Source organism: Hyperolius riggenbachi, chromosome 3 (assembly GCF_040937935.1).
Source record: "Hyperolius riggenbachi isolate aHypRig1 chromosome 3, aHypRig1.pri, whole genome shotgun sequence".
NCBI lineage: Eukaryota > Metazoa > Chordata > Amphibia > Anura > Hyperoliidae > Hyperolius > Hyperolius riggenbachi.
This window is the reverse complement of record NC_090648.1, coordinates 342,183,297-342,205,013: the sequence shown is the minus strand read 5'-3', so window position 1 is coordinate 342,205,013 and position 21,717 is coordinate 342,183,297. Positions and strand designations below refer to the sequence as shown.

Here is a 21,717-nt window from a genome sequence, read left to right as displayed (position 1 = left end):
GCATACAAGGATGGCATGGAAGGAATCAGCAATGTGGACAAGTGAGTATACAAGTTCAATACTTTGGATGCCAAGAAGGCTTAGCATATTCCGGGTTTCCTTTGGTAAGTTTCTATTTCCATAGGATTCAGTTAGCTCTTACGCAGTTCAAATATACTTCACAGGTCTCTCTTATACATGAGGAGGCCCACAGTAGGTGTAGACAACACGGAAGTGTATCATTAACACACATCCTGAAGGTGAGCACTCCTCCCTGCCTTGTTTGGTTTTGTGAATTTATACATAATCTCCTGTCCAGTTCAGGATCTGCAAGAGGAGGAGCGCCATTGAATAGACAGCGGTAAGTGGGTGACCACACCATAACTTGTGAAATTAACTATCATTTTTGTGGCATATTCAGTGACGATTTATGCAACATTTTCATAGGAACAACAGTGAAGTGTACAGTCTATGAACTGTAGTCTATGAACTGTGTAAGGAGTTCTCTGAATAAACATTAGGATACTAGAAGGAACCAGGATATGCTGACGCCTTCAGTGCCTAGGAATCCAAAGTACTGAACTTACTTATTCCATACCCCAAATCAGCTGATTAGGGAAGGGGAAGTGTGGTGAGCATGCATTGTAGAGTGGCTATAGCTGGCAATGTTATTTATGGCACAGCTACCCCAGGATGTGGATGGAGGTTTCTTAAACATTTTAGCCCTATTGTAGCCCTTTTGTAGGGTACATTTGGGAGGGAGTTTCAATGGAGTTTAAAAAACTGTTTTCATGTAGCTAAAGTTGAGCAACCTTTAATTTTTTTTTCTAACAAACTGATCATTCCTAAATCAGAGCTGGAGACAAATATTGTTTAGGGATTAGACTTAAACATAGAAGCAGGGGCATAACTAGGAACTACAAATCATGGGCCCCCCAGCAAAGCTTTGATGGGGCCCCACAAATGGTCACACCCTTTCCCTTGCCTACTCCCATAACAAGTGTAGCTACAAAAACACTTTATCTGAAGGATGGAGCCCTTCATCAGAAGGAGTAAATTGCCCCCCTTTACAGCTCTGCCCCCCCCCCCCCCTTTCAGTTGCAGAGGCTGCATAGGAGTGTACAGTCTGATTTCTTAAACAAAACAGGCTGCCTTTCAAAGCAAAGGTCAATGAAATGCAGTCCAGAAATACAGCTAAAAACAAAGTCACTGGCACAAACAACATACTTTGCTTTACCAAGCTTATCACATATCCCTTATTCTTAAAAAATGTAGCATACCAGCACTTTCCTTACAGCAACAGGAGTCTTTTAGCTTTTTGCACATTGGTCCTGATCCAATTCACTTTTTCTCCTAAGTTTTCTCCTAGGTGATATTTTCATATCTTATAAAAAAAATGCCTTTTAAGCCACCAGCATGCAAGAAAACATATATCGTCAAAACATAATAATTTTGACAGCACTTTTTCCACCTACATTTTGGTACTTTCTTTAATTGTTGAAAAGTTATTTTAAAGAGAAGATACAAAAAAATGATTTCCTAGGAGAAAACTTAGGAGAAAAAGTGAATTGAATCGCGCCCATTGTTTCTGTGCATAGAGGTCAGGGCCAAACAAAAACTGGTCCACAAAATTGCAAAAAGATTTAGGTTTCTTTACTCAGGTGACAGTCACATACTTTCGATCAAACACTTTATTGGCCAGCATAATCTATTTTACTGTCACCATGTTACATATACCGTATATGTAGATTATGAAAACGCTCAACATTTACTGACATATTCTACATCAGAATTTCTGACAATACTATTTTTTTTTCTTTGTTTTCCTACATGCACATTTTTAAAGTAGGATAAAACTCTGACATAACATACAAAAAAAATGTGTTTTCCTTCTTTTTTTTACCCATACAGTTATCATAATTGCTTTTGTGAACAAGTAATATTGTCTGTTTACAAATTCCCAAAGTGCAGTTTATCTGTACTAACAGCTGCTACGGCATTTTATTGCATAGCTGCTGCATTTATATATTAAAATCTATCTATTGATCACTTCTCAGCTCTTTCTGCTCCTCAGCTCAGTACAGCTCAGTTCCAATGTTTACCAAATGTATCTGACAAACTAATGTAAACAAAAGATAATGTTATCACCTCTTTGGATGTGACTAGAAGCTTTCCACTGAAGCAAAGGCGCTTTCCACTGAAGAACAACGTGCTGTGTTTAACTGTTTGAATGCTGTTCTGCTACAATTATTTTTTTATACAATTTATTTATGTTGATTTTATGTAGAAAATAATCTTTCAGAACAAAGAGGAAATGCGGAGTCTCATACCACTTTAAGAAGCTAATTATGGCCTCTATCCAGATGTAATTTCCTTTTAGGCAAAACAATGTTTTTGATACAGTTTTGCAAAAGCAGGTTTTCAGGTTAAATTGTGTTTGTGCCAATGTGACTGGGAAATGTTTTCTGCCATCAACTTGTTGGCAGAGCTTTATGGCCTTACACAATTACTAACTCTTTGAGGCCTGGATCTCTTTTTGAGAATTAATGCAAAACATCAAGTCCTTTGATGGAAGCTACAAGTGCCAAATATCTTAGGAATGTCTGCCTGTAGGGTGCCTAAACCTAACCTAAATCTTTAATAGTGTTCTCAGGGAAGCTAAAGTGGGGTCTACTAACCTCAACTGGGATGGCATGGAAAGCAAGTGTCCATTGTTCACAGACAGACAGACAGCAGAAGAACACATTATTTAAAGGGTTCCTTGAAGGAAATCCTACCCGATCCTTTGGAAAAAGGAGAATGGATGAATGCTAAGCCGCGCTCAACACATTTATAACTTGGCAGATGATTTGTATCTCTGGCAGCCAACTATGAACTCTGTCTGGTCTGGGTCCATAAGGCTTGACAGGATCTTCACCAGCCACGTGCTCAGAATATATCAGTACTCTTAATATAGGATGAAAGTCCGGATGCAATTACTTTTTTATATGTATTTTATAATACAAGGTTTTCTTTCTGGGTCTGAGGATTTTGTGCATTTTTAGGTATTTCAAATGTTCATTGATTTACCAATGTACACAGGCTGTTCTCCAGTGCTCGCTTTCTAAATTACGCTGTTCCGTGTAGAGATAGAGATTTGAATGAAAAATTCTGTATATTGGATACTGGGATACCTATGAGAAATATACTGGAATACCTATGATAATGACATTCATATCAATAGGATCTTCTTAGGGTTTGGCAGCAGCTATCAGTGCTTACTGGGCAACTGACAAATGAATGGGCCACTTTGAGCAATAACATGATACTTTTCTTTCATTTTTGTTTTTTGTAATACTTTTGCACGCGACCTTCATCAGGGTTTATCTGCCTGATTAGTGGGTGTGGAGGCCCAGGGGGCGTGCAGTAGTGAAAACCTTGCTAACTATTACATCTGTCATGTTTTACAGAAGGAAAACGTACAGAGAGCAGTAGAGTCCCTCCTCCTCCAGCACCTGTTCAAGGTCAGTAAAACAAGGAAATATTAGAACTATATCGTAAAGCCCAACAATACAGCTATATTGCAAGATAAAATGTTATAACAGCTCTCCGTTACCTTGCCAGCTTTCTTGTGGCCCCCTTTCCATGTGCAGCAGCCTCCCTCCCATTCCTTGTGCATCCCCCTCTCCCATGTGTAACATCCACATACAGTACCCTTGGACAGCAGCTCCCCACTACCATGTGTTGAGCGTCATTTACTGCCTAATTAGTCCATTTGCAGCCTCCTCTTCCATGTCCAGATGTCCCATCTCCTCCAAGCTTTACCTCCTCCTGATGGTCAGCTGGTGCCCTTGGCTGCAACTTATTTGGCCCTGAAAGCTTACATAATTCATAAAATAAATGAACTAAAAATCTTAGTAGTAGCAAGAATGAGTAGTTCTTTACTCTCAGCTGCTTATAGTTGTCTCCTTAGACAGGTACAAGTCTTCCTTCAGCGATGGTGTCCATGATGTGACTTACACCAAATCCTTTCCTAAGGAGTCTGTTCATGTGACACTTGTCACCACTCTTCAGCACTATTTTAAGACTGTTCTGTCCTAGCTAACAAGGAAATTAAATTTCCTGCAGACAACTGACAGTAATATGGTGAAGAGGAGAAGCTGAAAATTGTCATATGCAGCTTGGTGAAATTATTAATTTCATAGCAACTTTCAAAGCAAGGCGGCAGTCATACTACATATGTCAAATGAAAACAAAAACGTTGAGACACAGACAGACGTCAGAGAAGAATTTCCAGTTCAACACTAGAAATTTACAAAATTATGGTGGCTAGTGTTTACATGAAAACCCTGTGGTGTTGAAGTGGAACCCCAGGCTATTGTATTTTCTGCTTTAGATCAGGTTTAGAACATTTTTCAGATTTTTTTTGTCGTCATCTATGTGGATAATTTTTCCTCACTTCCTGTTTTCTGTGACACATGGCTAGAACAGGAAATGAGCAGAATCTTGTCAATAGTGATAAAGACAGCAATGAAAACTTTCTGCTCTCTTTGATACCGGTAAGTGGAACATGAAGTGTTTGGAATTATTCCTAATAGCAATAATAACTGGACAGAGCTATGCCTTTCAAAACCAAAGAAAGGTTGAGCTGGAATGCCATAGGTGATAATAAAATTAATGCAGATATGCTACTATTCATATCTTTTTGTATGTATATTTATACATTAAAAATATAATAATCTAATACTTACAGTGAAATCCTAATCAACATCCATTTAATGTAATGATGAGGATTTATGCCATCTATGGCATAAATTCGATCAAATTAATCGGAATTGGTTAGCCATTTTCCTTCCATTAGTGGGCTCAAATCATCATTATGATCAAATGGGACAATCAATTTTCTGAGGAATTGCATTGTTAATAGCCACCTTTAGACAATACAGATTTAGCCAACCTATAGTGCAAAGGATTAAATACTGGTAGCTCATCGAACTTGAGTGGCAGAGACTGGGCTCGGACTGGTGAGAGTGGCAGAGACTGAGCTCAGACTAATGAGAGTGTCAGAGACTGAGCTCGGACTGGTGAGAGTGTCAGAGACTGGGCTCGGATTGGTGAGAGTGGCAGAGGCTGAGCTCAGACTGGTGAGAGTGGCAGAGACTGAGCTCGGATTGGTGAGAGTGTCAGAGACTGGGCTCGGATTGGTGAGAGTGGCAGAGGCTGAGCTCAGACTGGTGAGAGTGGCAGAGACTGAGCTCGGACTGTGAAAGTAGCAGAGACTGAGCTTGGACTGGTGAGAGTGGCAGAGGCTGAGCTTGGACTGGTGAGAGTGGCAGAGACTGAGCTCGGACTGGTGAGAGTGGCAGAGACTGAGTTCAGACTGGTGAGTGTGGCAGAGACTGAGCTTGGACTGGTGAGAGTGGCAGAGACTGAGCTCGGACTGGTGAGAGTGGCAGAGACTATTGGACTGGTGAGAGTGGCAGAGACTGGGCTCGGAATGGTGAGAGTGTCAGAGACTGGGCTCGGATTGGTGAGAGTGGCAGAGGCTGAGCTCGGACTGGTGAGAGTGGCAGAGACTGAGCTCAGACTGGTGAGAGTGGCAGAGACTGACCTCAGACAGGTGAGAGTGGCAGAGGCTGAGCTCGGACTGGTGAGCGTAGCAGAGGCTGAGCTCGGACTGGTGAGCGTAGCAGAGACTGAGCTCGGACTGGTGAGAGTGGCAGAGACTGAGCTCAGACTGGTGAGAGTGGCAGAGACTGACCTCAGACAGGTGAGAGTGGCAGAGGCTGAGCTCGGACTGGTGAGCATAGCAGAGGCTGAGCTCGGACTGGTGAGCGTAGCAGAGACTGAGCTCGGACTGGTGAGAGTAGCAGAGACTGAGCTCGGACTGGTGAGAGAGGCAGAGACTGAGCTTGGAGGTGCCTCTCACACTAACTTAAAGTGACACTGAATCGAAAAAAAAAAAACTTCTGATAAAATGAATTGTATGTGTAGCACGGATAATTAAGATAACATTAGTAGAAAAAAAAGAGTGTAATATTTTTATTTGCAGTTGTATAGCTTTTTTTATAACATTGCATCATTCTGTCATATTTGCAGTTTGCAAACCACACTCTGTATTTTAAACTATGAAACAAAGCAGAGCCAATGACCCTTTGAACTTTCCTGCAGTAAAACCTTAAACAATCAAGAAACCGTGTGAGACAGGTTGAGGGAAGTGCTTCAGAAAACAGGACTGTCTTCGACCCAAGTTGGGTCGAAGAGCTCAGAGAAGCTCTTTTGCATAGATAACTGAAGTTTAACTCTTCTTGTACTAAAATACAATTTGAGACTATATTTTCTTTACTACTAATGATCTATTTCTTAGCTGTACTACACATACAATTCATTATCTCATTAGTTTATTTTTTGCTTCAGGCTTGCTTTAAAGCGGAACTGTATATTGTTTGATGACTGTTGGAGGTTTAAAGCTGAATGGTGTATCCTCATCTGCTCACTGCCAGGGGCAGCTTGTACACTTCTCAGTGCTTCTGGGCGGCTTATGTTTTTTAGTAAGGAGTTTTTTTTTTACAGTGGATTATTTTAAGTTTTTAAGGAAAAGAATCAACATTTCTGCATTTTTGTTTTGGAGCTGCTGGTGTCCTCTATGACAACATTTAATGAAGCTTGATTCCACTACTTTTCACAAGCAGCGGCATTTCACTCGCAAAGCAGTTGGGTTAAACATAACATAATGGGACCACTTAGACAGTCCTGTTGTATGGGACTGAACCAGGAGCTTCCTATACTGTAAGTTTGTTGATATATTTGTTGAGTACAGACATACTACACTAATCCCGTTAAAGCAGTATAAGAAGAGCTGTGGTTGGCCAGAATCGCCACACGCCTGAATACCACTATAGATAGAGAGTGGCTAGTATCTGGTGAGCAGCTGATCCTGAGTGTGGGGTGTGGCACAGGCGTGTTACTCACGGTGGAGAATGAGCACACCACACAGTGTTTACGACTTTGGGTGTTGATGGTGCTGGGTTCTCATATACAAACAATACTACGCTATTCTGAGTATCTTTTGTATAGGAGAAGGAGTATATCTAAGCATTAAAACACAAGAACGCGGCAAGAATCTTGAGGACTCACAGAGCAACAATTTCATAATTGACATGTTAGCAAAGTCCATAGGGGATCACTGGTAATGATTTTGCATGTAACACCTGCTAGATTAACTGCAACTGTAGGCAAAATAAAAGTTTAATATGTCTGCCCATATCATATGAAGCAGCCCGAATAATCCTATTCTGTTAGTGTCAGACACATGAAAGCATTTTTGTTCACATGAGCCGAGAGACAGTTGCTGTATGAGAGAGAAATATCTTTTAATTAGCCAGTTTGGTGTTCTGTTTGATGTGTCTGGGGCTGTGATCCAAATGCCTTGTATCTAAAAAAGGACAACTATGACCCGCCTGCTGCACACCCAGAAACACAATAAATTATATGGTCAGCGACTGTCCAAGGCTAACGCGGGTTTATGTGCTGCTGGGAATGACGCTTACTTAGATTTCTGCAAAGCCTTTAACACTGTGGCACTTGATAGACTGCCACACACACTGGGGAGTAAGGAATGTCTGACTGACTGGCTGGGATACGACAGTCTAGGGATAACTAAGGCCAGTGTGTGACTTTCATCATGTCATCAGGAACAAGTGTTGTGTGGCTGATATGTTAATCCAAAATAAGAAATGATTAAAGGATAACAGCATTTTTTTTAATTTTTATTCATAAATAGTTCTAATAGTTGCCTTGATCAATGAAACATGTATATTGCATTATTACTTTTCCTATTATAAGATATTATGAAAAAACAGCAGAGCCCCATTGTTGTGCAAATCTTTGCCTGCATTTTTTCTGCTCAACATTGTTAGAAGCCATGATGGTAGATGCGTAATCCCCGGAAGAGACTTTGAGTTGTGTCTATGTAGATTTTTGCTTATATCCCTGTCATGTGACCTCAGTGTATGGTAAGTAGCAGGAGAAACTATGCTGAAAGCAAGTGGGTGAGCTGCTGTGGGTGATGAAGCAGAGATGTAACCAGTGGTGTAGTAATAGGGGACCCTACCAAAGCCCTTGGACCAGAGGGGGCCTCGCTCATTCGCAGTATAGCTCTTCAATGGTGCTATGCCAGTTATGACCACTTCTATATATGTTTTGAATCGTGGTAATAGTTAACAAACTGTCCCCCTTCTCTGATTACACCTCTCATACTGTGGATGTCCCTGGCAGGTTTTGAGGCGCCATATGAGTTTTGTATAAAATCCTTGGGGGCCAATGTAAAACTTGCACTGGGCTCCAAGGCTCCTTAGATGGATGTAACCCTCTTATCTACTGCTACATTATCTACCTGGTTTCCCCCTCAGATTCCTTTCATTCATCACTACAATACCATATAAATGGTTTTCCTTGTTGTCAAGGGCAAAATTCATGTTGACTTGCTAATGTAATGAGATGCTTGTTTAGAGGACAAAGAATTAGGAAAAATCATGCTTTGAGGAGCTAAAACAAGGCCATGAAAGTAATTACAATCCAGCTAGCTGGGCACACAACACACTGGTAAATGCAATCTTGCAACAATTTAGTGCAATGTAGACACCATACAACCTTGACTGTACAATACTACCAAATCTATGTAGTAGAAAGGTTACTGAGTGGATATACTTCAAATGGATACTTTAGGTAGTCCATCACATTACATAGACATGGTAAAACTGAACATTCAAAACTGTATTGTCGTTGGGCAGCTCAAGTGTTGTACAGCAGCGAAGTGATTCCCATGCACTACTAAAGCCATGTACACCCACTGGATTGAGCTTGGCCATGGCAGACAATAAGAAAATCATGAGTGAATCCAGCATGTGTACAGTGGCGACCCAATGTCTGTCTGCTAAAGATCCGGCATGCCAGATCTTTAGTGATGCCCAATGAACACATTGTTTTTCCCGCTCCCAGCCTACTGGAATCCGCTCCCTCATGTACCACTCATGCATTACCTCAATTACAGTAAATTGAAACAAGATATGACAGCCATGGTGTAACTGTTTAACCACTTGATGACCCAGCCTTTACCCCCCCTTAAGGACCAGCTCTACAGCCCCCAGCACAGATCAAACACCAGGCAGAGTGACCAGATCGCCCCCCTTTTTTCCCCACTAGGGAGATGATGTGCTGGGGGGGGGTCTGATCGCTCCTGCCTTCGTGTGGCTGGCGGGGGGGGGGGGCACCTCAAAGCCCCCTCCACCGCAGGATTCCCCCCTCTCCCTCTCCTCCCTCCCTTCCCCGGAGATCCGAGGCTGCACAGGAACGGATCTGTCCTGTGCAGCCTCTAACAGGCTCCTGCCTGTCACATGTGACAGCGATCCCCGGCCGCTGATTGGCCGGGGATCGCTGATCTAGTACAATGCTGCTACTGTTAGCAGCGTTGTACAAATGTAAACAAAGCGGATTATTTCCGCTTGTGTTTACATTTAGCCTACGAGCCGTGATCGGTGGCCCGCAGGCTATTCACGGAGCCCCCCGCCGTGAATTGACAGGAAGCAGCCGCTCGCGCGAGCGGCTGCTTCCTGATTAATTAGCCTGCAGAACTGCGTCGCTGGTCCTGCAGCTGCACCTTTGCCGATGCGCGGTATGAGTGTGTGGTCGGCAAGTGGTTAATTGGTCCCTTAGGTAGCCCCTGACCCCTATAAGACTAGAACATATCATTTTTTATCTTGCTTTTGTACACATTGCTCCCTTCTACAAGGGTTAGGCCTTATCATACCGCCACTAAAATTATGGATTTCATGAGTGATAAATATATGCCTTCTGATCTTTGTGAATGAGAGATGATCTCAGACTGCTTGGTGCCACATTATTGAATGATTGTTTACTCTTTTTCTGATCTGCTCAAGCCAATTGTGTCTTTCCCTCAAAAGGTGATATACAGGGCGGGCCATTTATATGGATACACCATTTTATGTGAATGGTGAAGTTAACAAACAAAACCACTGCTATTGGTCTGACACTAACCCACATTGGATAGATCCCTCCAAGACTGTTGGAACAAAAACATTGATGGTATGGTGTGGTATATGGGGTGTATCCATAGATAAGGTGTATCCATATAAATAGCTCACCCTGTATATTGTACTTTCAAGAATCAATTGGGGAACTTTAGGAGATGCCTATCATGACTTATTAGAAATGAAATGTTAGCTCTTTGAATCTGAATAGGCATTCTGACCTGTAGATTTGGATACCTCTATGCACAGCTGACACCCTATTTGCTTTGGAATTGGAATAAAAGGAACACAATTTGACTAATATCATCTGTACTGTCCCATCATAGTTACATAGTAACATAGTTATTTTGGTTGAAAAAAGACATACGTCCATCGAGTTCAACCAGTATAAAGTACAACACCAGCCTGCTCCCTCACATATCCCTGTTGATCCAGAGGAAGGCGAAAAAACCCTTACAAGGCATGGTCCAATTAGCCCCTAAAGGGAAAAATTCCTTCCCGACTCCAGATGGCAATCAGATAAAATCCCTGGATCAACATCATTAGGCATTACCTAGTAATTGTAGCCATGGATGTCTTTCAACGCAAGGAAAGCATCTAAGTCCCCTTTAAATGCAGGTATAGAGTTTGCCATAACGACTTCCTGTGGCAATGCATTCCACATCTTAATCACTTTAACTGTAAAGAACCCTTTCCTAAATAAATGGCTAAAATGTTTTTCATCCATGCGCAGATCATGTCCTCTAGTCCTTTGAGAAGGCCTAGGGACAAAAAGCTCATCCGCCAAGCTATTATATTGCCCTCTGATCTATTTATACATGTTAATTAGATCCCCTCTAAGGCGTCTTTTCTCTAGACTAAATAAACCCAGTTTATCTAACCTTTCTTGATAAGTGAGACCTTTCATCCCACGTATCAATTTTATTGCTCGTCTCTGCACCTGCTCTAAAACTGCAATATCTTTTTTGTAATGTGGTGCCCAGAACTGAATTCCATATTCCAGATGTGGCCTTACTAGAGAGTTAAACAGGGGCAATATTATGCTAGCATCTCGAGTTTTTATTTTCCTTTTAATGCATCCCAAGATTTTGTTAGCTTTAGCTGCAGCTGCTTGGCATTGAGTACGATTATTTAACTTGTTGTCAATGAGTACTCCTAAGTCCTTCTCCAAGTTTGATGTCCCCAACTGTATCCCATTTATTTTGTATGGTGCTAGACCATTAGTACGTCCAAAATGCATGACTTTACATTTGTCAACATTGAATTTCATCTGCCATGTATGTGCCCATATAGCCATCCTATCCAGATCCTGTTGCAATATGACACTATCTTCCTGAGAGTTGATGATTCTGCACAATTTTGTATCATCTTCAAAAATAGCAACATTGCTCACTACTGCATCTACTAGGTAATTAATAAATAAATTGAAGAGCACTGGACCCAGAACAGACCCCTGTGGGACCCCACTGCTAACAGTCTCCCATTTTGAGTACGATCCATTGACCACAACTCTTTGTTTTCTGTCCATTAGCCAGTTCCCTATCCATGAACACAGACTCTTCCCCAGTCCTTGCATCCTCAACTTTTGCACCAGACTTTTGTGGGGAACAGTGTCGAAGGCCTATGCAAAGTCCTAGTATATCACATCTACAGCATTCCCAATATCCATATTAGCATTCACTACCTCATAAAAGCTGAGCATGTTAGTCAAACAGGACCTGTCTTTAGTAAACCCATGTTGATGCTGAGAAATAAGATTATTTTCTACTATGAAGTCATGTATAGTATCTCTTAGTAACCCCTCAAATAGTTTGCATACAACTGATGTTAAGCTTACAGGTCTATAATTTCCTGGATCTGATTTTTTGCCCTTCTTAAATAATGGGAAAACGTGGGCTGTACGCCAATCCACTGGGACTCTGCCAGTTGCAAGAGAGTCACAAAAGATAAGATAAAGGGGTTTATCTATAACTGAACTTAATTCCCTTAGGACCCGAGGATGCATGCCATCCGGGCCAGGTGCCTTGTCTATTTTTAATTTATTTAGTCTTGCCTTCACTTCTTCCTGCGTTAAGTATTTAATATTACAGTTAGAAGATTGAGACTCTTCCACCTCTGTAGTTTGCAACAGTGTTGTTTCTTTTGTGAAGACAGAAGCAAAGAAAGCATTTAATAACTCTGCCTTACCTTGGTCATCCACCATTGAGTTCCCACCCTCATCCTTTAGGAGTCCTATACAGTCAACCTTTCTTTTTTTAGAGTTAATGTACTTGTAAAACTTTTTTGGGTTAGATTTGATATCCTTAGCGATTTGTTTTTCAGCTTCAATCTTTGCCTGCCTAATTTCTTTTTTACAATTTTTATTGCACTCCTTATAATTGCTTAGTGCAGCCTCGGTCCCCTCCTGTTTTAAGACCTTATAGGCATTCTTTTTCCTCTTAATTTTATCTTTAACCTTTCTATTCATCCATAGAGGCCTTTTTTTATTCCTAGACATTTTGTTTCCATATGGGATATACATACTACAGTATTGATTGAGTATAAGTTTAAAAGCTTGCCATTTCCCTTCAGTGTCTTCCCCTTGTAGTACATTATCCCAGTTCACCAAACTTAGTGCCTGCCTAATTTGATTGAACTTTGCTTTTCTAAAATTCATAGTTTTAGTGGTTCCACTGCCCCGTGGCCTATCAGTCACCAGATCAAATTAACATGTGGTGTAAAATATGCAGACAGAGACAGGATCATGTGAAGATTAATTTGTTTGGTATCTGCATGTACATCTTGTTCGTACAAATCACCTTTAACCCTGCCCGAAAGATGATCTGCTGTCTGCATGCTTGAAACTGTGTCAGATAATACAATTCTAGAGCAGCAAGCTTCTGCTGTCTGCTGGGTGCAAGAGGTCAGTCCTTACATAATGATGACACTGAAAGTACAAGATTGCTTAAAAACAACTAGTTACCAAAATGACTACCCATGAGAGCAAAGATTCAACTTAGCCTAAAAGTCAATGCTTTTCTAACATTGGAGAATGAGAAAACAATTGAATCAAGTAACAGTTGAATCAAGTGCAAAAAGTTACTTGTGCAGAAGAATATAAACATTATGGCTTTACCTACACAGCTACTAGATTTTGGTGGCCTTTACTCAGTTCACTTTTTCTCCTAAGTTTTCTCCTAGGTGTTACTTTCACACCTTATGAATAAAATGCCTTTTAAGCCACCAGCAAGCAAGAAAATACTTAAAATAATAAAAATAATGTTGACAGTACTTTTTTTTCCTACTTTTTTAACCATTTACCGCCATCCTAACGTATTAAAACGTCATGCTTACCGCTATTAACAGCAACATGACGTTTTAATACGTCGCGCATTCCCGCCGCTGCTACCGCCGTGTGTCCGCCGCTACCGCCGCCATTACCGTCGGGATCCTGTGCTGGGCGATTGGGGAAGAGGACTGAACAGTCCTCTACCCAATCGCAGTGCCTGGAGTGAATGGATGTGACCGCGAACAGCGGCTACGTCCATTCACATAAACAGGAAATGTAACAGTTTAATAAAGTGTGTAAAAAAAAAAAAAAAAAAAAAAAAAAAAAGTGAACACGTCCTATGAGTGTTCACTAGCGCCATCTTGTGGCCAAAAAGTATATTACATCTACAAAATACATACATTTTCAAGTATATACACATCATTAATAAAATTACACTTCCAACCCTCCCCCCCAAAAAAAACACTTGTAAAAAAAAAAATCAGCTTAAAAAAAAAAATAAATAGTTGCCTTAGGGACTCAGCTTTTTTTATTCTATATTTTATGGGGGAAAATTAATTTTAATTTATTACATAGGGGCTTGTAATTATGGCCAGAACAAACAGAAAAATAACCACTTATATTTCAAAATAATATACTGTCGCCATACATTGTGGTAGGGACATAATCTAAACGGTTTAATTATCGGGACCACTGGGCAAATAAAACGTGTTTGTTTTATCCACAGGAGAATGTTTAATTTTAAAACTATAAAGGCTGAACACTGAGAAATAATGATTTTTTTTATTTTTTTTCTGTTTTTCTCATTAAAATGCATTTAGAATAAAAAAATTCTTAGCAAAATGTACTATCCACAGAAAGCCTAATTGGTGGCGAAAAAAACGAGGTATAGATCATTTTCTTGTGATAAGTAGTAATAAAGTTATTAGGGAATAAAAGGGAGGAGCGCTGACAACTGAAAATTGCTCTGGTCCGTTAGGATAAAAACCCTTGGGGGTGAACTGGTTAAATTTAATTTTAAACAGAAGATGAGAAATTATCTCCTAAGAGAAAACTTAGGAGAAAAATTGAATTGAATAAACTGATATGTAATGGGAATTGGGCTTAAAAACCACAAAGCACATATTTACAAGTATTCACATTCAGTTATCAAGTTACAAGCCAAACTGGAAACCAAATAGCACACTCTTGTAGTGGATGTTGTAGTAGTATTAATAATCTTCACATGACGGAAAAGGACAGCCGAGCACTCAGTGTTACATGTTCTGAAGTGTCACAAAGAGAGTTCTTGTCTTCTTCTCTTTGATGTGGTGAGTAGAGCTTGAGCACCACAACATTACATGTGCTATCCATCAACTTAAATTCATCGGACAAAGATGCAGTTTTTTAAGTCCTACTCCACACGTTTCCTACATCTTTGTAAGGACTTAGACTGTAGGCTGCAGAGCTTGTTTTTAGACTGTTTAAAGGCTGGTTCACTCGAGCCACTCCCGGTGACTCAATTCACTGATGTCCAATGCTTTTCTGCTACCAAGCAAAAACATTTGGCAGTGGTTCATCATTGCATCACGTTTTAAGCCCCCAATGTGATATGGAACTGCAAACGCAGCTGACAATAGAAGTTATATGAATAATCTCGCAAAATTTGATCAACACGGGACTTGTGTAATCAATGGTAAACACATTGATATGAACGCTGTCATTCATCTCAATTCAGGATGACATGCACATATGCCGGCACTCGCCTGTGCGAACTGTCCCTTAAAGGACCTCTGTTTCGAAAATCATAATATTTAAAATACTTGTAAACACATAAAAATAAGAAGTCCATTTCTTCCTGAGTAAAATGAGCCATAAATTACTTTCCTCCTGTGTTGCTGTCACTTACAGCAAGTAGTAGAAACCTGAAATTACTGACAATTTTGGACTAGCCCATCATTTCATGGGGGGTTTTCAGGGTTTTCATTATTTTTAAAAGCACTTAGTGAATGGCAGTTGCTCCGTGTAACTGCCAAAAAAGTGTGCAGCAAGCAGGGAGGCTGGCCAGCATCTTTATATAATTTTTTTCAGGAAGTGCCTTTACAAAGAATAAAGGTCATGCTGAGAATCCCCCATAAAGAGATGGACTAACCCAAAACCTGTCAGTAATGTCAGATTTCTACTACCTACTGTAAGTGACAGTTACAAAGGAGAGAAGTTTATAGCTCTCTTTACTCTTGGAGAAATGTACTTCTTATTTGTATGTGTTTTAAATTTTAAGATTTTCGCGACAGTTCTTCTTTAACCGGTTCCCGACCCTGCTAAATGAAATCTACATCTTGTTTGTGTTTGTTGTTCCTTTCACGGCTTAGATTTCTATCAGCCACGCCGTGCAGTCTCTAATTGATTGTGCCACTTTTCATTGATTGTGCCTGTCACGGAATAGCCGTGAGAAACGCAGGTGAATCTAGAGAATTCACAGTCGCTTTCCTGATCGCTCCCTGGCGGATCTGTGCAGTCATGCAAGCGATCCGAAAACGACATTTTTGTGTTGTTTTAAATCCAGAGATCTGTTCCCCTGTGAGCCAAAGCAGTCCCCTCACCCCTCATGAATGCATCACCACTCAGGAATCTCGCACCTGGCAGGGTTCCCTGCAGGGCCTAGCTCATTCCCCCTACAGCAGATGTCCCCATGAAAAGGACCAGTAAACTGGCTCCACAGGGGGGGCCATAGAAAGCCAGACGATTCGGCACCGGGCAGGGGCCATAAGAAAGCATGGGTGGTAGGATTTCCTGTCAGCATATGAAAACCGTATGTCGCACAGCTATAAAATTCATATCGTCTCGTTCGGTAAAATCTGGCCATCGTGCTGATATGAAATTCATTGGGATAGACTGGCCGATTATCGAGATATGAATCTTCTCAGGAGCCTGACCCGCTGGCTTAGCCGTGTCTGATGTCATATTAATCTGTATTTTCCCACAAGTATGAAGCTGTTACCCTCCTAAATATAACGTGTATGGTTCAGGAGTTACAGCATTTCATAAGTTTAGCCCTAAAAATCTCTCAGAGGGAATGAACTGTCATTGGTTGGTGACTCAGAGGGGCTGGCATGGCCACACCCCCAAACCAGCTTCATCAAAAGCACCTGGCCAGCAGGCGGGCAGATGTTTTTCCTCCCTTTACCATCTTCATGACAATCTGCTGCCAGCCAGAGGACATAGGGCTGGTGGCCATTTTGCTGACCTATCTGAACAAAGAACTCTAGGAACTTGAAACCGTTTTGCTTGAACTTGATTGAAAACCAGAACTCTGATTTTTCCCACAAAAAAGGACATCTTTCCAGGAACTAAGTATTTTTCTCCCTTCTTTTATTTTCATACTGGCTATCACTGTTTTCATAATTGTTGATTTTAAATAATTGTCTGTATATATTAATTATTTATATTGCGTGAATAAACGACTTTCCTAAGTCATTCACTGTTCCGCTACTCTGCTTATCAGCACACACAGAATTGATCCCGGGTCTCTGAAGATACGCTACTGTTTGTTTGTTGTTGGCTAGACAGAATATCGTGTGTTTAACCGTTTTATTCGCAGGACTAGTCAGTTAGTGAGTTCCTCTGTCTCAGGAAACAGAGGTGGTGGCAGATCCCATGAACTAGTGTGTGAGTTGTAATCACCCATATTTTCACAGGCTCCCTTCTGGTCGGGCTGCTGCCCAAATTCCTGTCTGTTTCTGCGCAAAGATCGCGACCAAAGCTTGCATGGTCTGTGTGCAGAAACCGATTGGAAGGCAATCTGTGGTCTGACCACTAGGGGTCCTGTGACAGTGGTAGGCAGCGGTGAGACCTGTGTTGTGCTGAAAGTATCCACGATAGCGCTAGCGCTATCGAGAAACGAACTAATTCGTTGGTGTAGCTGGAAAGCAATATATTTTTTATATATACAGAGAGACTGTGTAGCCAGTACCCCTCCCCAAAAGTTTTATTTTATTTGGCATGGAAATGTCCGGGAACTATCAGAACATGTGCCTGTCGGACCTGCAAAATCTTTGCCAAGTGAGAGGCATTGACGTCGGCCGCAGGAAACAACAGGACCTGATAGCAGACTTGTCCAGATGGGATACCCAGCAACTGCGGGAGCCGGGAGTGTCCGCTGAGGTGGATACCAGCCCATCTGACAATCGAGGGGAACCAGAGGCTGAAGATCCTAGGCGTACAGAGGTTGAGCATCCTGCGGGCCCTGTTGCAACAGTTACGCCAGAGACTGTCAGTATGGACCCCAATCCCAGAGTTTCTGAAAGTACTCGCCTGGAACCGGCCAGTACTGGACTGTCCAGGGGTGCTGACCCGGTAATGCAGCAGGCATTACAAAAGCTGATGGAGACTGACCTGGAGAAGTACATGCAGTACATGGAAGCACGAGAGGAACGGGAGCGCCAATCTGCGGAACGCAAAGCTGCTGCTGCTGCTGCTGAACGCCACGCGGAGAGGGATGCCGCAGAGGCGCGGGAGAGACGACAGCATGAGCTCAACATGGCAAAGGTTCAACAGGCCAGCCGGAGTTCACCGCCCAGCCTCCCCGCTGAAGGAGCTGCAGCACCCGTAAGTGCGAAATTTAAATTTGCCAATATTGAAAAAGACACTGACATTGACTTGTTTTTGCGGTCTTTTGAAAAAGCATGCCGTCAGTATCGTCTGTCCCAAGACCAGTGGGCCAGACATCTGACACCTTTGCTGCGCTACAAAGCGCTTGATGCCTTCGCAGAATTGCCTGCGGAGAAGGATAATGATTATGCTGCTATAAAAGACGCTATCATTACTAAGTACCAGCTGACGCCAGAAGCCTATCGGAAAAAGTTCAGGGCCTGGCAGAAAAAGCCTTCTGATTCGTACCGAGATGTGGCCAGCAGCTTGCTCACCACACTCCGGCAGTGGACTCTAGGCCTTACCAAAGGGGCTTATGATGTCCTGGAGGACTTGATAGTCCTGGAACAATTTCTGAACATTTGCCCTGCTGATGTACGACAATTTGTGCTAGAACGCAAGCCGGCTTCAGCAACTGTCGCTGCAGACCTTGCTGAGACTTTTGCCACTACCCGGGTGGCTGATACCCGCAGAACTGCCCCATCCAGCTGGAGAGGAGGTCAGCCCAATACTCTGGCAGACTCTCCTGCCCCTGTGAGCCGTCCGCCACAGAGGCCACCCAGCGCAGCTGCTGCACCCAGGTCTGCAGCCCCTGGAGAGGTCACCTGTCACTACTGCCACAAGACGGGACACATGAAGTTCACCTGTCCGGAGCGGAGGCAGACCACCCCAGCACCTGGACCACCCGCACCTCGCCCGCGGCAGACACCACCCGCCAGCGTACCCCAACCAGGAGCCGCATCCAACCTGATGTTTGCAAAGGGGACAGGGAACTCCCCCATCACAAGCAATCACCAGCTGGTTACTGTGAATGACCAGCTTGTCACTGGTTTCCGTGACACCGGAGCAGATGTCACTCTGGTGCGTGCACACCTTGTCCCCGCAGAGGCCATCATTCCTGACCAGTACCTCACCCTCACTGGAGTGGGGGGCACTCTTTCGCACATTCCCCAAGCCCGGGTGTCCATCGACTGGGGGGTGGGGGTCCACGAGAAGGTTGTTGGGATCCTGGACCAACTGCCGGTCCCTGTTTTGCTGGGGACCGACTTAGGCACGCTGGTGTCGTACTATGAACCTGCACCAAGCCCTGTGGAATGCCAGGACGGAGACGGACTCTCTGCCCACACCCAGGTACTTTGCACACAGGGGGGAGGTGGGTTGAACGTGCCCAGTTCAAGGGAACCTGTGTTTGATGTACAAGCTGTCTGTGATGAAAATGTTCCTGTTACTGTTATTAATGCTTGTAACAATGATGTAGGTGATGCCAATATGTGCCATTCTGAAGGTATACCTGTGCTAGCGGTAACACGCAGCCGTACTGCTCAGAACCTGAGCTCAGAACAGGTGGAGGAGGTTCCGGCCTCCTCCCCCTCCTCTGACCACAGGGATGGTACCCTTCAGCCACTAGCCTCATATGCCACGGGCCAGCTGGCTGAGAGTGAGAGTGCTGCATTTGTGCAAGCACTCCAGACTGACCCTAGCCTCGAGGCCCTCAGAAAACAGGCTTCTGAGCCCCTCACAGACGAGGCTACATTCAAGGTATACTGGGAAGGTGGGAAGTTGTACAGTGAGCCTGTACACCCCACCGAAGGTGAAATGGGGATGGGTACCAAGTTGCTTGTGGTACCTAGTGCCTTCCGGGGGCATGTGCTGAAGTCCGCACATGACATTCCCCTGGCCGGGCACTTGGGGATCCACAGGACACTTGATCGTATCCGGGGACATTTCTACTGGCCTCAAATGCGGATAGATGTGACGAACTACTGCCGCTCATGTACCATTTGCCAAAAGGTAAAAAGGGCTGGGAATCCCCGCAAAGCTCCCTTGTGTCCACTGCCAATCATAGGTGAGCCCTTTCACAGAGTGGCGGTCGACATAATTGGACCGTTGCCCACTCCCAGCAGCAGTGGCAAAAGGTACATCCTGACGGTGGTGGATTACGCCACCCGCTATCCTGAGGCCATGGCACTTTCCTCCCTGAGGGCGGACAAGGTAGCCGATGCGCTACTTAACATTTTCTCCCGAGTCGGGTTCCCTGCGGAGATGCTCTCTGATCAGGGAACCCAGTTTATGTCCGGACTCATGGAGGCCCTGTGCAAAAAGATACAGATGACGCACCTTGTCTCCAGTCCCTACCACCCGCAGACCAATGGACTGTGTGAAAGGTTCAACGGGTCGCTGAAGCAAATGCTGACCACGTTTGTTGAGTCGCAAGGTGGGGACTGGGAACGATACCTGCCTCATCTGTTGTTTGCATACAGGGAGGTGCCGCAGGAATCTACTGGGTTCTCCCCGTTCGAGCTCCTGTATGGTAGGAATGTCCGAGGACCCCTACACTATAGTGCAACGGTTAAACCCTCTGACATACCTGGTGAACATGGGAGGCAGGAAACAGAAAGGCTTTCATGTCAACATGCTGAAGGCCCACCATGACAGGACCAAGTATGTGCTGCCAGTGTGCAGCCGGTTAGAGCAGGGAGAGGCAGACCCCCTGTTAGACCTGCTGGCTGACATACGAGATGTGGACAGCGACCTAAGCGTCAACCCACAACTCTCCTCGTCCCAGCAAGAGCAGTTGCAGGAGGTGCTCGGTCCGTACCAGCAAACCTTCTCCGGTGTCCCGGGGCGGACCAGTCGGGCAGTGCATAGGGTAGATACGGGCGCCCATCCCCCCATCAGGCAATCCGCTTACCGCGTCTCCCCAGAGGTGCAAGCGGACATGCAGAAAGAGGTGAGGGAGATGCTGGAGCTAGGGGTTGTTCAAAAGTCCTGTAGTGCCTGGGCAGCCCCTGTTGTCCTGGTCCCCAAGAAGGACCAGACAACTCGGTTCTGCGTGGACTACAGGAAGTTGAACGCCATCACCACTACAGACGCCTACCCCATGCCTCGCATCGATGAGTTGTTGGATACGCTGGCGTCCGCCAGGTACCTATCAATCATGGATCTGAGCCGGGGGTACTGGCAGATACCACTTGCACCTGACGCGAGGCAGAAGTCGGCCTTCATCACCCCTTTTGGCCTCTTCGAGTTCACGATGATGCCCTTTGGGATGAAGAACGCCCCTGCCACGTTTCAGCGGGCCGTAAACGACCTGCTGGAGGGGCTGCAAGGGTTCGCTGTAGCGTACTTGGATGACATTGCGGTGTTCAGCCCCACCTGGGAGGAACACCTCAAACACCTGTCCCAGGTACTAGAGAGGCTGGCCGCAGCCAATCTGACAGTTAAGCCGAGTAAGTGTCAGATTGGTATGACCGAGGTGCAGTACTTAGGTCACCGGGTGGGGGGTAACACCCTGAAACCTGACACGGGAAAGGTTGACGCCATCCTGGCATGGCCTCGGCCTATCACGAAAAAGCAGGTCCAGGCGTTCCTGGGGACCGCCGGCTACTATAGGAAATTCGTTCCAGCCTATAGTACCCTGGCGAAGCCCCTGACCGATGCCACTAGCAAGAAACACCCCAAGGTTGTTAGCTGGACCCCCGCTTGCGAGAACGCCTTCCAAGCGTTGAAGCAGGCACTCGCGAGTGCCCCTGTGCTTCAAGCCCCGGATTTCAGTCGTCGGTTTGTTGTGCAAACCGATGCCTCTGACTACGGTCTCGGCGCAGTCCTCAGCCAGGTGGATGGAAAGGGAGATGAACACCCTATCCTCTACCTGAGCCGGAAGCTCCTGCCCCGAGAGGTAGCCTACTCCACAACTGAAAAGGAGTGCCTAGCGATCGTGTGGGCCCTACAGAGACTACAATCGTATCTTTACGGCCGCTCCTTCACGATCATTACCGACCATAACCCCCTCAGTTGGCTAAACCGTACTGC

General features: G+C 44.1%; 1 protein-coding gene across 21 annotated transcripts in view; it reads left to right on the top strand.

Annotated features, from left to right (window-relative positions):
- Window positions 1-21,717, top strand: part of MYBPC1 (myosin binding protein C1) — a 169,304-nt gene that overhangs the window by 23,604 nt on the left and 123,983 nt on the right. For all 21 annotated transcript variants that reach the window (XM_068276948.1, XM_068276949.1, XM_068276945.1 and 18 more), the window contains one exon: window positions 3,429-3,482. In XM_068276948.1, the coding sequence (XP_068133049.1) occupies window positions 3,429-3,482 (54 nt within the window). The remainder of the gene's footprint in view (window positions 1-3,428; window positions 3,483-21,717) is intronic.